At 34.6% G+C, this 17,069-nt stretch overlaps 1 protein-coding gene across 48 annotated transcripts in view; it reads left to right on the top strand.

Annotated features, from left to right (window-relative positions):
• Positions 1-17,069, top strand: part of NRXN1 (neurexin 1) — a 1,068,408-nt gene that overhangs the window by 900,135 nt on the left and 151,204 nt on the right. For all 48 annotated transcript variants that reach the window (XM_070573944.1, XM_070573958.1, XM_070573931.1 and 45 more), the window contains one exon: positions 1,588-1,759. In XM_070573944.1, coding sequence (XP_070430045.1) covers positions 1,588-1,759 — 172 coding nt within the window. The remainder of the gene's footprint in view (positions 1-1,587; positions 1,760-17,069) is intronic.

Genomic DNA, 17,069 nt, shown 5'->3' on the forward strand with positions numbered 1-17,069 from the left:
CTGCTGTTTATTACCTGAATCATTCTACAAAAACCTGAAATGACTTACAATGGAGTATATTTAAAAGTAAGGATCATGAGAAATACGGTAGAAGATAAAAATAGATCCAAGGGAGAACAGTGTAGCAGAAGTCTATGCAGCTGGTAAAATTGTCTTACTCAATTTGACTTTCAGTTTCCTAACAAACAGTCAAAAAGAAAATATGACTTTAAATCATGCTGTCCATCAAGCCTAAAACAAATCAAAACCAAAAAATTTAAAAACTATACTAACCTATTACAATAAAGAGGTCCTTAAGAGGCAATAAGAACCAAGAAAGAGAAAAACAGAAACCTGTAAGATGTCTACATCAAGGGGACAATGAGCAATATCCCGAATAAAATCTTCAAATCCTTCCCTTCAATTAATGCAGTTTTATAAAAGATTATCTTATAATAGCTCTCAATGTAAATTGATGCCATCCTCTTGCTGCCTAGTTCAGTGATGAGAATCCCATAAGAGGTCAAGAGGATATGGTCCAAATCTTCAGGTTTCTGATATTCTGATTTAAAATGTCTATAGGAATGGATGGACTGTATGTCCTTTAAACCCTTCTTCCCGCATGTTGTTCCTTTCAACTGAGGTTTGATGAAAGGTGAGCTGCAGACAGTTTGAGGTTATGTAGTCTGGCAAGGGCCTGCAGTGCAGGCATTCTGTGCTACTGATTAAGGGCAAATCCACGTGCTTTAAAAATCAACTAAGCTCATGGTAGAGTTGACAGTCCTGCTGTTAGAGAATGCGCTGGCAGAGGACATAGCACATAATTCTCTTTGCTGCCTTGTTATTATAAAATTCTACAGTTAACAGCAACAAACTCTGCACTTAGAATGATTTGTAATTTTAGATAACCATATCTTAACTTCACTTTAGCTTAGATATAAACTATGAATGTGGGAAGTGAATTCTAGTTCTAGTACCTCTCTGTTAAGTTATGTGATCTTGAACAAGTCATTGCGCTTTCCTGTGTCATAATGTCATCATCTCTAAAATGAAGAAGTTGAATAAATTTCAGGCTCTTAGCATTGGATGACTTTTTTTGTGAATATGACTAAGAAACTACACTGTTAAATGCCTATCTTTGTGTCCATAGCCTTTAGAATGATTTTCTATATTGTGCGCATTTGTCAGTTGGGTCTAAATAGACTTCATTGCTCTGATTTCACCAGTTATTAAAGGAGAGAATTTCAAGCCTCATTTTTCTTGTGAAATATAACGAGTGGATTAAGGAGCTATGTTAAAGGATAGGAAAGCATGTCCCTTCACACAGACAGCTGTGCACCTTGTCTGTGACAACCTCTGGGAAGAAGGCAGCTCAATTCTCTAGAAAGTATATCTTTTGGAATATCAATTATCCATGAATGAGATGCTTCAGATTTACCCAAATGTCGAGAATCTTGCTTCCACTACATGAGTTTTTCAGAAGTAAAATTGGAGAAAGCAGCTGTTGTCTGAAGCATGTTCTTGAACAACACCCTGTATGTAATTCTTATTAAATGCTGACTAACCAGTACAACTTCATACAATCTTTTTTCCCCTCCTCCTTTCCAGCACCAAGGAAAAATTGGAGTTAAATTTAATGTTGGGACAGATGACATCGCCATCGAAGAGTCCAATGCAATCATTAACGATGGGAAATACCATGTAGTCCGTTTCACGAGGAGTGGTGGCAATGCCACATTACAGGTGGACAGCTGGCCAGTGATCGAGCGCTACCCTGCAGGTAAGCCAGTGAATGTGTATCTGGGGGAGATTTTGTGAAAAACAAACTGGAAAACAAAGCACTGATTTGCGTCCGTTTCACCAAATTGTGGGTTTTCTGAGAAACCATCAAGTGTTTATTGGACTTTAGAGTCATGAATGTAATGCTGTCCTAACCTGTTCTTGATACAGTGTACAAATGGCATTTTATAGAACTTGAAGGCACACTTTATTGTTTGCAAAATTGAGGACATCAGTGAAACCAGAAAAATGCACACAGAAAAGACACAGCATGTCAAAGCTCTTTTTACTGGATCTTTGCATTTGAACAAAGGAAAGGCTTTGTCAAAAGTAACAAAGTTAAAATTTAAAACTAGGGGAGGGAATATTACAACATCTTTCTCTAAAAGAGAATAGGACCGGATGATTCCTTTGATGGTGATGCGTAGCTGAAACTCATGAAAGGTGCAGGAAGGCCAAGGAACAAAAATACTGTAAATCAGCAGTTATAAGAACATTTGCATAAATGAAGTTTGTTTTCACTGTCATATAACCATGGGGTTTCACAAGGATTCTGTGACACTAGTATTACTCATTTCAAGTCTATAAAATGAATGTCAAGTTATTATTGATAAAATAAAAATTATCTTGTTCATTATTAATGAGCTTTGTCAGTACTATGTTATTGAAACAAAGGCAGTAGATTAGAAACTTAAACCAGTGTTAGTTGTGTCCATTCTCAATTTAAAAAAACATATTATTTTAAAGTAAAATACAAATTAAAAGTATAAATGTATTTTACTGCAATTATTGTCCTCTCTATATTTTGGTATGAAAGAGCTTACTAAAACATTAGTCTTATTTCTCTCTGTTCCCCTTTAAGATACAACTGTTTTTTTGTACAGCAGATTTGTAGTATAATATAGAGTATAAAAATAAGTTTTCATTTTGCATAATAAAAATGATTCCCAAAATCTATATATAAACCCCTCTATTACAAGTATTTTTTTTCTTGGAAGAAATAATTTGAGGAAATAACTAACTTATTTAACAAAGATCAATTTTCCTTAGTGCTGAGTCACAATTATGGAATGAAATGTCTGTGATGCCCTTGTGGACCCTTTCTGATTTATAAAATTCTGCATTTTCAAGCATCATTTCAAACCTATTCAGTAAACCTGGTGCTTTGCAAATATTTGCTGAATTACATGTAATAAGAAAACTGTTCTATGACAAAATTCACAAGCAAGCACATTAATACTATGTCCAGTGCCTATTATAATACTGGCAAACCGTAGAAACTCAATAAATATTTGCTGAATTGATGTCCTGGAAATTATCCTGGTTTTACACTACAATTACAAGAACGTACACCTTCTGTTACCATCTATGATAAAATGAAGGAAGGGCCAATCTGGAAGGAAAGTAACTGACACAGGGATGCAATGTTACCTAGCCCCTGGTGATCTCTTATTGTGTTTACTGAAATATGAGTAGAAATGTATTTTTTAGAGTAACTACAACCTCAGTGGAATTACGGAAAATTAAATGGGTGAATTTTCTAAAATACAGATTAACCAATACCTATTTACTGAGAGGAAGTCATTGCATTGGACACCATGAAGGATGTAAAGTAGGACGAGGTTTAGGCCCTGTCCCTGGGATGCTGTCATCTGTGAATAGTGGACCTGAACATGTAAAACGGTAAATTCCGTTACAGTAACAGTGGGGCAGTTTCTTCTGGAAGCCTGGCTTTGTTTCACCAGTTAATTCTTTGAAATTATCTTAATTTAGTAACTTTTTACTCTCCCCACACTTTCCATTTGGTATCTTTAAGAGCTCTGTCCTAGATAATGTTAATGGTGACCTATGAGGGGAGAGAAGTCTCACTCTCAAGTTAGTTTGGAAAGTTCTGGGTTAAACCAAGTTAAAAATATCTATACTTGGACTTTATTACATAAATATTCATAATGCATCTCTAAAAGAGAAATATAGTATGCATTTCCCAAGCATAGATAATCAGAACCTAGTTGTCTAATGCATTAAGGCATTTGGGTAAATATTTTGCATTTAAAATTTTCTATGCCTCACTATTTTAACATATTTTATCTGATTAATAATCCTTTAATTGTGCACATACCAGATACTATGTACTAGGTATACTTCTTAAAAAACATAGTCTCTGTCTTCTTGTGGCATGCTAATGTGCAATTTGAGTACTAGTAGCTGAGATTGGGGCAGTATTAATTGTCAATGAAAATTTGTATATTTTTTCTACACTAATATTTTTTAACACATGTAATGTCTTGTTTACTCATTAAGTGGATGCTCAGTATAAGAAACAATATAAAATATATTCAAGAATCAGAAGCTGGCAATGTCATGATAATGAAGGAGCAAATCTTTAGAAAAGTTATTTTAGCTGCAACCTTTTATATTTAGTCAAAGATTCTAAGTGCCCTTTCACCAAAAAAGCATTTTAGATAATATTAATAGATCAAGAATGGGAAAAGTTGCAATTATTCTGAAGGGTACAAGCAAGGGGAAAACACAGAGTCTGCCCTCAAGAAAATAAGAGCGCTTGTGAGAGATTTCTATATATACATATAAAAAGTTAGTGATCAATATGCAAAGAACTCAGGGGAGTCGCCATTGTTGTCATCAAGTATTTTATTAATCATCTGCTCTGTGTACGTTTCAGCATGATGCTGAGGTAGGAAATAAGCCACAAAAATTTCAAAACCTTTTCCTCTTGAGGCATCATCCACAACAATGCCGTGAAGGCTGAATACAAATTTAAAAGTACGTCTTCTAGGTTAAAGGTTTTAGAACAAAATGATTTTATGTATGAGTTCAATATAAATGTCTAGTATATCATTTTTATATTGACTTGTGGTATGACTATTTTTATTTTAAAAGTTTTTCTTGCTATTATTCATTAGAAAAACAGCTGGACTAATGCTTTTACCACCAAATCTTATAATCAGAGAAGCGGGAACCAATAGGCTATATGTGGTTCCTTTCAAAGTGCCTGCACTGCAAAATATAGGTAATAAGGACTGAAATTAGTAATTAAGCACAGCACTTAACCTTCCATTATAGGGCTTTGTGGTAAGTGCTTTTATATGAAGCAATCCATCTGGTAGCGACACTATACCTTTAATGAAAAGCACCTAAAGCATTGACCAGAGGTATTACCCTATAATTGTCAGGAAAGCTTTGATAGAGAAACTAATTAGTAGAGGTAGATTTTATGCTCTTTTGGAGTGTATGAAATATTCCTGTAACTCAACAATTCACATTTTAGAATAAATATTGAATTTTCTGAATAGTAGACTCAGTTTCTATGATTTTCTGTGCATAGAGCAAAGTATAGAAATAATATTTTCAAACCATTTGAAGTTGAGAAAGCCATTTCTTGGTGCTTATCAGTTAAAGATCTAGAATATAATGCATCATTAATCTCTGATTTGTCCTTGTCCCTAATTACAGTTATGTAGCAAAATTTTCTCTCTCAACAAAAATAAACTTCCTCTTTTCATAATGTTAATCCACAAAACCTAACATCATTTTACTTGCCCAGACTAAAGATTGGTCTAGATAAATCACAGTGATCTTTGAGAATAAATCTTTGAACTCATTTGTCTACCATGGTGTGCCCAAAAGGTGTCCTTTATATTCGTCACAAGGTCAAATATTCATTTTATTCTCATTAAGTGAACACATCAAATCAATAAATATTTAAAGGATGTGTCCTGTGTTAAGAGAACATTATTAGGCCTACCCTCTGGCTACAGAGACAAGTAAAAACTGTTCAAGATTAAAAATACAATATATGAGAAAATATAAAAATTATCATCTCATATTTGGCTAATTTCTGAATAAGACTTACAAAAATAGACTTCAAAGAAGAGTCCATTTTGGAGTGAGCGGTCTAGTAAGACCATGAAAAAAAGGAGGAAACTTTCACTTGGGTCCTAAAAGGCTAGATTTTTACTTGGAGGATAGCATGCATTCATTTTAGTGGGATTAGCAGGAAGGAATTCAGACAGAAAATATTTAGAGAACTATTAAACAGTCCAGGTGTCAAAAGACAAAGGGCTAAAATAGGATGTTAGAAAATAAAGAGGATAAATGCAGACTACACTGTAAGACCTGGTGAACAATTGAATAAAAGGGGTGTCATTCCCACTTTTTGGTTTCTTTCTCTCTCTTTCTTTTTAACCATCAATTACTCAAAGTTCTAATGCTACAATGTGTCACCAAACTACACTAGGTACCAATGAAATGGAAACCTGTGGTAGAAATGAAGAGACCTCAAAGACATGGTTATTGCTTGCTAAGAATTTAGTCTGTTTGGGAGACCAGAAAGATTCAGCAAACCTACCAGTGTAATTAAATTGTAACTTCAAAATTAGTAATACGGAGTTTAATTGCTTTAGAGTATAAAGAAGGGAGAAAATGATGGTCTGGAGTGGTGTAATAAAGTAGGAATGGGAAGATTTGAAAGAAAGAGGAGTAGCTCAAGGAAAGACTTCATAGAGATGGTGTAAATACTTTTTGCATGACCATTCAGTTTGGCTCAAAGATCTTAGAGATGTTATCGCTAAATCTTGACTTTGTTTTCATATTTGAAAGGCTGGTAAAATATTTCAGGGCTCAGGAAAGTCCTATTGATGATTGCCCTTTAAATTCTATATACTTAGTTTAGATTAACTGATAGATTGATTTTTAATTCAAGTCATTAATAAATATATTGACTATCTATTTGAGCCATTCCATTATTTAGAGTGTCCTATTTGGTACTAAGTGTCCGCTGGTTTGATGATTTTGATGATTTTATTTATCTTTAACCTAATTTTTATTAGATACGATGTAATTGAGAAAATCTACCTCGCTTATAATAATAGCATTTGAAAGAGGGCAGGAACTTCAAAGATCTATTCCATCTCCATCTCCTTCCTTTTTCAACCAATAAAATGAAACCTTGCAGAGGCTTATTGATGTGATGAAGAGCATTATGCTAGTTCAGTGGTAGAATCAAAACTATACTTAGGAACTCTTGTCTCTTGGCTCTGTGTACCTTCCTTTCTACTGTCTGGGAGACAGAAGCCAACATGAAGAGAGATCATTAGATGCAGCCTTCACCATAGCGAGATATGCTCTTCGTGACTAATGTTATGACTTACATGATTGGTTATAGCTGCGTATGTTAGTCCACGTCACAGTCTACTACTGCTGACCCGCACAGACACATTTACACACAAAACTATCTAATGAGTTTTAAAAGATAATAACACATGGAATAAAAATAATTTTCTTACAAAAGCTGTAGTTATTACTAAATTTTTGAATCAATAATACTCGTTAGTAAGCACTGATTATTTTTGGGCCTCCCTTTAAAAACTTTATTTGAAAATTAAGTAAACCATTATGAATCATTACTATTTTACTGTTCCTGCAGCTCTCACACTTCAGGCTGGCATGCTTTCAAATTTTATTCATTTATTCATTTATATTTATTTCTCAGTGACGTCCTTTGAAACTTAGTTAAGTTTCAGCAGCCAGAAGAGGAGTGGATCATTAGAAGATTCAGGTATTAGAATCTGTAAGGATTATTTGAGAGAAAAACTATCTTAATAGAAGACTTGCCCCATGTCTTGGTTAAATGTATAGATATGGGAAATGTTTGGCTGAATTTCATTTCCCTCCTACAAAGATAAGACAGTGGAAATATAACTCTCTTGTGGAAACTAACAAACCGTACAGAAGATTTGAATCATTTTTTAAATAAATTACCAATTTTTGGTAGAGCCCAACAAAATACATGATAATCAGGACTTGGCACATAGTAGGGTACTTAATAAATAACTGTTGAATAAATCCAGTTTGCTCATTCAACTTCTATGTTAAAACATTGTCTTTTGCTGGTGGTTTTTAGCCAAAATATGCTTGTGTGCATGGTTGAATATTTATTTGAATATATAAATGTTAGGCTTCTGTTTGACGTAGTTAAATGATTACTAACTTAAATTTTCCAAAGTAATGCTTATATACTATGAGAAATCTGAAACCTCAAATACTGTAGCTATGGTAGAGCTAGTTGCTAAAACTCTTGACTTATCCTGTGTTAATTATCTTCTTTCATGGTGCTCAGTTTTTCTGGGACTTTGGGAGCTTTTCTTAATGTTGAAGCATAATGAACTTTTTATTGAGCTGTATATTAAATACTTCTGCCTAAAATGCATAGCTTCAGAGAAATTGTATCCAAGGGGAAGGAAAGAAATAATATAGTCTCAGACTTCTCACTCATTCTTATATATTCTCCATGACCTGGATTTTTTTAATATCAAAGAGTTCTTACAGTTATTGTAAGACAACCGTGTTAGGATTCTTAATTTTCTGACAAAAGGAAGAGAAAGTTTCTCCAATGGTTTGGTGGACTTTGGTATCATTTAGATTACAGAGGCTGGCAAACATAGATAATATAGATATTCCCCAAGAGGTTATTTTTCACAGTACAACAAAAAGCAAAGAGATTGTATCAACAAGACTGAAGGGATCCATTCTTTAAATCAAAGTCTTGTAGATTGACTGTAGGTTGCCTTTTTTGTTTTATTCTTGATCTGTATTTATGGGAATGTTTTTCATTCTCCATCTCAGAAAACCTGCCAGTTTGACCTATCAATGACTTCCATGAAGTTATCTTCCACTGGAGGCTAAAATATCTGCATGTCTTCAGTATTCTGTCCTATAGCACTTGGACTAGATTCTTACAAGGCCAAATTAATCATTGTCTATAAGACAGATAATTCTGAAAGCTCAGTTCAACCCTAGTCCATTTCTTTCTGTTTTCAGAATATGCTCATTCTTTACTTGAATAACTGATTTTTTTTTAGATTAAGTGCTTATTATTTTAAATGCTTATTGCTGATAAAACTGAAATAATTTGAAAAATGAGTTTCTTTAAATATGTATTAGGTATCTACCATTTGAATACCATGGTGAATGATACAGAGACATGTAAATCAAGGTTCTTCCTGCCCCTATTTCTTCTACTATTTTTTACTTCTTATTTAAGTTGGTCTAATTTGCAACTGAGCTAACAGGATAGGGGTGACTTGGTAATTCCATCAGAAACCAAGAGCCCAATAAAGTAGTATGGCAACCTGTGGGTTCCCTGTGTATTTGAAGCTGAACTTAAATTCAAAAGCACATTGAAAGAATCAAACATATTTTGAAACATTTAACAAATAATAAATTTGTTTTATTTCCAAAGCATAATTTATAATCACATTCTAGTTTTTTCCTTTGATACTGAAATTTAAAGAAAATGTGCTTTTCTGCCAGTATTCAATCACCTTTTTCTTCCTGTGACAAATTCCTGGATTCTGTCACTTAGAAACTAACAAATCAAATCAAAGTAAGAAATTTTTGTTGATTATTGCTCTGTTTGAGGAATTTTGCTAAGTATATTATATCTTATATTGTAATATACAAATAGCGTCCCTTCTTTGTGATTTCCAGGTTTCCTCCTTATCTTCTCGTTCCCTATTATTGTTTACAATGTACATTTGTTTGTGATTTGTATTTTTATCATAATAAAAGGATGTGTTGATCCCACTCCTGAAAAATACTCATTTTAAATACCAAATGGCATTATCATACTTTTAAGTAAGTATAGCCAAAAGTATGAGTAATCGGGTTGAAGGACTTTTCTCCAAAGATACTGATGTTCACATTAATGAATCTACCTACTCGTTACAAACAATGAGTTACTCATGTCAGATACAAAAAATTAGTTTCCACTATAAATGCAAAATTTAGTTTTTAGGAGGTAAGGTGGAAAATCATTTTAAGAAGTTGCTAAATATTGAAGGTCAGAGAAGTTACATTTTTAAGGATATTAGACTTTCAGGAAAGTTCAAATGGCTTTAGCAAATGTTTGGTTGATTTTGATAAGAATTATAGTTTTGTAACAGTGTGTTTATAACTTGATTATTGTCCAAGAGTATCTTTCTTGTATCATGTAGTTTAGAATTACCTGAGCTCAATGGAAGATGTTATGTTGTCATCTCAGTGAGGGGCCTTACCCTTAATTCTTTCTCAAACACTCTGACCCCCTATTTTCTCAAGGACTTTTTATTAAATTGTCCAGGAATATTTATATGTTTTTATGATAAATACAAATAACAATTAGTATTTTGGGGTGTGATTAAGCAATTTAGAAAATTCTACTACGTGTGTTTTCCCTTTAAGCTTTTTTTCAGGGGGAGGGAAGATAAGGCCTTAGCTAACATTTCCTACCAATCCTCCTCTTTTTTGCTGAGGAAGACTGGCCCTGAGCTAACATTCATGCCCATCTTCCTCCACTTTATATGTGGGATGCCTGCCACAGCATGCCTTGCCAAGCAGTGCATGGGTCCTCACCCGGGATCCGAACCAGCAAACCCGGGGCAGCCGAAGCAGAACACGTGAACTTAACAACTGCACCACCAGGCCAGCCTCTCCCTCTTGGCTTTTAATATCAGCATTTGAATGCCAACTATGAGCAAGGCTCATGCTTTTCCTACTGTTTCCTTTTGTCCATCATCTACCTACTTTCTTATCTTGTAAACTCAGGAATAAGTTGGTATTAAAGGTCACTTTACTTGTAGTAAATAATGACAGTGTGTTCAAGAGGTAGCAGAATAGTGAAAAGGTCGAAATTCCATATGCTGATGTCGAGGCCCTATATGAAGTACAAAATTAGGTAACTATCTTCAGTTTGAGAAATTAATCTAGATCAATTTTTCTTAACCTCGTTTGAATCTCCGCCTCTATAAGAATCTGATAAAGTAAAACATCTTATCTTTAGACAAATACATAACATCTGCATGTACACACAATGTTATGCATATGATTTTTAGGGGTTCTGCCTCAAAATCCTTATGGCCCATTTACCAAGGATTCAGAACCTCTGCTCTGGGTGATCTTGAGGATGTCGAGACTTTGGAGGAAAAAATAAAGTCTGTTTAATGAACATGTGAGGAGGAACCTCCCCCTACCCAAATGAAGCATGCTTCCAAGGAAATGTAGCTGCCCTTTATTAACCTTCTAATAATCATAACCTTCTAACCACTGATGTAGCCCTCTGGGTGTAGTCTCTGCTAGCTCAGATAAAAATTTTTTTTCTTTAATAGAACAAGCCCAACTTTTATACTTCCAATTTAGAAAAATTGTTCTCTCAAATATGATTATAAGAATGTCATTATCCTTCCAATAAATGTATTTTGAGCCCTGATACTATGCTTGATATGATTCCAGCATTAGTGCATTGCATAATAAATATCTTTAAAACCAAAATGTGTGGTTTGAGGGTCTCATTTGGACAGATCTATTGGTAAATCACCTGAGGATTGTGAAGTGTGATAGTGAAATAACAGTGTCCAATATCTTTGAGACAAAAATGACTATTAATCTGACATCTTTGGAAAGTATTACTTTTCATTATGATGAGAACAAGTTATTAAAGCCCTTTGTATGACTAGAGGAAACTTTAGAACTCATGGAGGAGAACAATTTCTCTCTTTCTCTCCCCTTACCAGATAATTTCTCACCTTCTTCTCCCCATTATTTCCTTAATCTTTTTAGTTTATTCTCTTATATATGTACTTAACTCATTCCAGGAAAATACTGACAATCCATTCCTTCCTTTCCACAAAAAAATAAATCCTTAACATCGAAAATGTTATAACTAAGTTAGGAGAATATAGGAAAATATATATTCAAGGATCTATGTTATAAAGTATCTCAAATATGAAAAACCAAATACATTCTGGGTACTATCCAAAGTTCATAATTTAAAAAAAATCCATCAAGGGCAAAAGTTGACAAACTTATACTAGAAAAGGCCAAACAGTAAATATTTTCAGCCTTTGGGCCACATGATCTTTGCCACCTTTGACCCATAGGCCACAATTTATTGACCCCTGATATAGACATGACATGAAAGCATGACAGAAGGGCACAGGAACCAATCTGAAAGAGCTCCTATTGGCCAGAACTGGAGCAATCTGAGCAACAGTAAAATAGAGATATCATTAGATTATACCCAAATAGTAAAATAAATATCCATAAGCATATACTGATGTTAATAAGTAATTGAATTACTAGATTAGACAGATAAATAGATATGTGGAGGAGCAGGGGCAGCTCTTTCTTACAGAAGAATTCCAATTAACAAATGTACAAAGACAAAGGAAATAGAAAATCAGCATTAGAACTCCAAAGTAATAATTGTTGAGGGCAAGATTCACCAATAAATGCTAAAATTAGTGGTTAAAAGTTTGAGGAGAGACAAGTAATTTGTGTAATCTAAAAACATCTCTTGCAAGAAGACTATAGAAACTTTCCACAGAGAAGCTCAGCAGAACACCTTAACTAAGTGATCAAGTTAAATGTCACCAGTAGTAAGAACTGTTGGCTTCATGCATCTCCTGAAACGAGGCACTGAGAAAGCCACTTCATTTCTTTGGCATTCTTGGTATTCTCGACACAAATTCATGCCTCAATTTAATCATGACCAACCCAAATTGAGGGACGGTCTACAAAATAACCGAACAGTACTCTATACAAGTGTCAATTACATGAATGAAAAAGAAAACCAGATCTGAGGGGACTAAGGAGATAGGACAAGTAAATCCAATGCAGGAGTCGGGATTGGATCCTGTTACAGAAAGAGGACATCAGTTAAAAACTAGTAAAACTGAATGAAGTCTATACTTTAGTTAATAGTATAGGACCAATATTAACTTCTAGGTTTTGACAATTGTCCAATGGTTATTTAAGATGTTAACAGTGGGGGAAACTGGATGAAAGATATATGGAAATCTCGTGACTATCTTTCACAACTTTTCTGTAAGTTGAGATTTTTTAAAAATACATTTAAAAATGATTTCCATCTAAAAATACCTTTTACTCAATTCTATATGTTATAACATTATTTCAGAAAATAATATTTTAAACAGTAAAACTTTGTATCTTTGTGGAACTGGTAAGTCAGATGTAAGTGTTGTTAATAAATTATGAATATGTTATAAGTTAAAATGTTCACATGGTTATTAGAAAAGTACATTTATTCCTAAGGACTATAAACCTAATTTCTGTAATAATCCAAAGGTATAACCTAATCTAATATTTTAGTTAGTTCTTAATTAAGACAGAATGGCATAATAAATATGAAAAGCTTTTGAAGTATGAAGGCTTTAAATAGGCCACCTATTAAAATTTAAGTTATGATGATGAATATTTTCTGTCAAATTTAGCCTCATGGGTTGAATGTTTCTCAAAGAAAGGCTTTCATCTTAAGCATTTTAAAGTCTGTTTTGTTTTTAGCCTTTTGAATTTGACTGCACTAAAAAACAGCTGAGGTTCCCACCCACCCCCTAGAAATTTGAGACTAACTTTCTTCATGTTAAGTATTATTGAAGTAATTTGTCATCCTGGGCATATTTTCTATGCTAGTGACCCGAATACTTAAAATGTCCCTTGAGAATCCAAAAGAGAATATATCTACCATAAGTCTGTCTAGATATAACCATATGCATTTCCAATGAAGTATTTTAGCTGGATTTATGAGATCTAAAACTGGACCGAATAGAGGAACATTTAGCTTCATTTTTCTAGAGAGTGTCAACTAATTGATAACATGCCATAATAATTTTTCAGGGTCACCTTTGCTGGAACATTTTAAAGTCCAAATAGAGTCTTCAGTTCTATCATTCATTATTTTTATTGCCTAGTTTGGCAGAAAAGTTGGATGAGAGTGTATGTTCTAGTTAGAGGAGAAACAAACAGAAAACAGCTTTTTTAAATTGCTTTGCTGAAAAGAGAGGCAAGAGGGTCACAATCAAAGTAGGAAACTGAACAGGGGATAATTAGTTGAGGCCTGTGCTTTATAGAAGTGGAGTTCAAATAGAAGGTTAACCATTAGATTGACTCAATAAGGAAGTTGGTGTTGCACAAGGATGGGAGTAAAGAGGGAACAGAACTCACCCCAAATCCAGACATTCACGGAGCCCATTTAAATTCCTGCCTCCTGTAGGATCTAGTATCAGCAACAGTGAGTTAGTCCTTCTATGCTAAGTGCTCTGTACTAGGAACTGTGGTAGTTGTTTTACACACATTTTCTCAGTAACACACAAAATCTATAAGGCAGCTTATATTATCTCCTTTTGATAGATGAGTAAACACAGAGATTAGGTTACTTGCCAAAGTCAATCATCCCAAAGCTTGCTCCAGTGAAGTATTATGCAATGTTGCCTACACTCTTTATTCTTACTCCTTCTAAGGAAAAAAATAAAAGTTTGTTCTTGGTCACCACCAGATTGCACATGGCGAAATTTTTCTTGTGCTGAGGTCCTGATACCAATGGTTATTGCTTCTGTTCAGATCTCTGAGGATGATTCAAGGGTCCCTTGGGATTTGTAGCTTGCTCATTATGATGCGCTCTCCCTCTGCTGGTTTTGCTTTTCTTTTCTTTTCTGGTTATTGTTTATCTAGATGCAGAAATAAGTGCCAAATCCAACTTGTATACCCCTCTTAACCACTAAATATACGGGAAATATAGACCACACATCAAATGACCAAACTTCAGACATATACTGCAGACTTAACACAAGAGTAAAGGTGGGATAGTGTGGAGGTTAAGAGAGAAGACTCAGGAGTCAGATTGTCTGGGTTCAAATCTTTGTTACAACACTTTGTAGATGTTTGACCTTCCACCGAGTTCTTTAATCTCTTTATACTTCAGTTCTCTGATCTGTAAAATGGGTTAATGATACTATTTACCTCACAGGGTTGTTTGAAGTTTCCATGAGTTATTAGTTTCAAAATACTTAGTAATTGGTAAAAACCTGGTAAATAATAAATGTTAGTTCCACTATCATGGATCAAAGGAGTTTTGTTTTGCAATCCTGCAACTGCAATAGGCACTAACCTCCCCATATTAGTGTGTATTTCCTTCTGGGAACAAATGTATTCTGTCTTGGCTGTCAGACTTGGGTTCACACACATGGAGATAAACCTTTCCAGAAACTTCTGACATGTAATTGCCCCACTCCCTTCTGCCCCCCAAACCCATTCTGAGCCAGAACACTACAGAGGCATCACTAGGAAGGATGCACTTCAGGTCAAGTGAGTGGCACAGAAAATATGTTCTGTATAAATTTAGAGAAAAGAGCAGTGTATGGAGATCGGGGAAGGCTTCATGGAGGACTGGAACGTGGGCTGGGTGCTGGGGAATCCTTTGAATTTTAATAAGTGAGCATTAGGGAGACCATGTCTAGTGGTGGACAGGCCACTACCTATAGTTATGCAGCTTAGGTAACTGTATGCACTGCACCAACATCCCATCAGAGGGGCTGAGTGGAAGCTGGAATCCAGTCTGTGCTTGGGTCAACAAGCTGTGTGCCCTGGTACAGCAGATGTCTCCTGAAGAAAGAGTTCTCTCTTCCTTCTCATCAAGTACCTTGGCTTGTCAAACCTTATGTCTGGGCTCTAACCATCAGGGGAGTCTCTTTTTTCAATTCCTCACAATGGTGCCCTATAATTAGGAGACCATAAAATTATCATTCAAATAGCCACAATTCTGAGAGAGAAAAGAAGCAATATTAATAGTTACTCCTAAATAACAGGTTCATACCAGCACTATCCCGGGAGATTCAGAACATATTTTTCACTATAAGCTGCCTGGCAGTACTCAGACTATTGCTTGTCTTTTACCTGGAGAAAGTAGAGTCAGCCTAAGTTTGTCATTGTATTAGGTGACGAGTTTATTCCTGCTCAGGTGGGGAAGCTGAAGATATTGATTAAAAAAACACTCTGAGCTGAACTTAGAAAAATAATTCTAACCAGATTTGAAATCTTTATTTTTTTGTAAACCTTCTAAAAATATTTTAAAATATCAGTACATCCTCAGTCACTCATAAATCTTGTGCTTAATTTCCTCTTTTGCTAAACCAAGTTACGTATATCTTAAATTGTTTCTTTTTGGATCCAAATAGTTTTGTTTTGTTTTACTTTCTGCTTAAAGATATTTTTCTCAAGTATTCATTTCATTCTCAATTAGAAAACAAAGGGAAAAGGTAAGCAACTAGAAATCAAAAGAAAGCATCAGAAAATGGATGAAATTCTTTAAAGTAGTAACAGCAGACCTAAGTCTTAGACCTATCCATTTCTTTCACTCATTAAGATCTAATTATACCTTAAGGCCCAGATGGAGGGCAGATACTCTTTTATTCCATCAATGAGCATTCATTAAGACCCACTTCATGCTTGTCTGTGGTGTGCTAAACCTGATCGGGAACACAAGGAAGAAAAAACACTGTCTTTGTCCTACAAGAGTTTCAGGTATAACTTGGGAGGAAAGATAAATCAGTTAGTGAAGTATGAATTTTATGGGAAACACAAGATTACATAGCACAAAGTATAAATACAGAGCTGGAAGAGATATGAAGTAAAGAGGACAAGAGCATGTTTGTTCTTAAAAGAACAAAAGTCTGAGCCTGGTCTGGATGGTACAAATGGACACATAATGGTGACAATAAGCCCATTTCAGGCAAGAAAGAGAATGAACCCAGGAACAGAAAGGTGGTTACAGATTCCAAAAATGGTCTTGCTCTCTGTGATGGGTTATTTATTTATCATATTTATTTAACAATCCTAGTAATTAAAACTGAGAGAGTAATTAAGGAAGGAGCATCGGAACTACTTTGTTCCAGAATTTGTGGGTTTCTAAGAGATATCTATACTATGACAGGAGAATATTTTCTCTGGGAGTTTCAAGATGCTTCTAGAGTTGACAACGTTACATTGGTTTCCAGTTTGAGTTCCGCTGGGCTCTCAAGAGAAGTTGAGCACGGTTTCTGAGTCTATGATGATAAAGTGAAACAGCAGTACCCACCTGCACAAAACTCAGGTAATTCATGCTGGTGGTATATGCCTGTTAAATTATAGTAAATTCTGAATGACTAGGTAATGATGAGCACAACTGAGTTTCATTTCTACAAAGATATATATTCCTGATTACAACTAAATTCTAACTCTAAGTTATAGCTCCCCAAACCATCTTATCCTCTTAAATTCTTAACTTGTGTTATTGAATAACATAATTCACCTTGTTACCTACATATATCAAAATCTTTCTCATTATCCCATCAAAGCAGTTACTAAGTCCAATAGTAGGCACTAGTTTTCACTAACTCTTTCTTTAAAAGTTCCAAGTTTCCACCATTTGTTGTTTGTGCTGGCTTTATTCTAGTGATATAAGGCCTTTATCACGATTGGGCTTC

Source organism: Equus przewalskii, chromosome 14, assembly GCF_037783145.1.
Source record: "Equus przewalskii isolate Varuska chromosome 14, EquPr2, whole genome shotgun sequence".
NCBI lineage: Eukaryota > Metazoa > Chordata > Mammalia > Perissodactyla > Equidae > Equus > Equus przewalskii.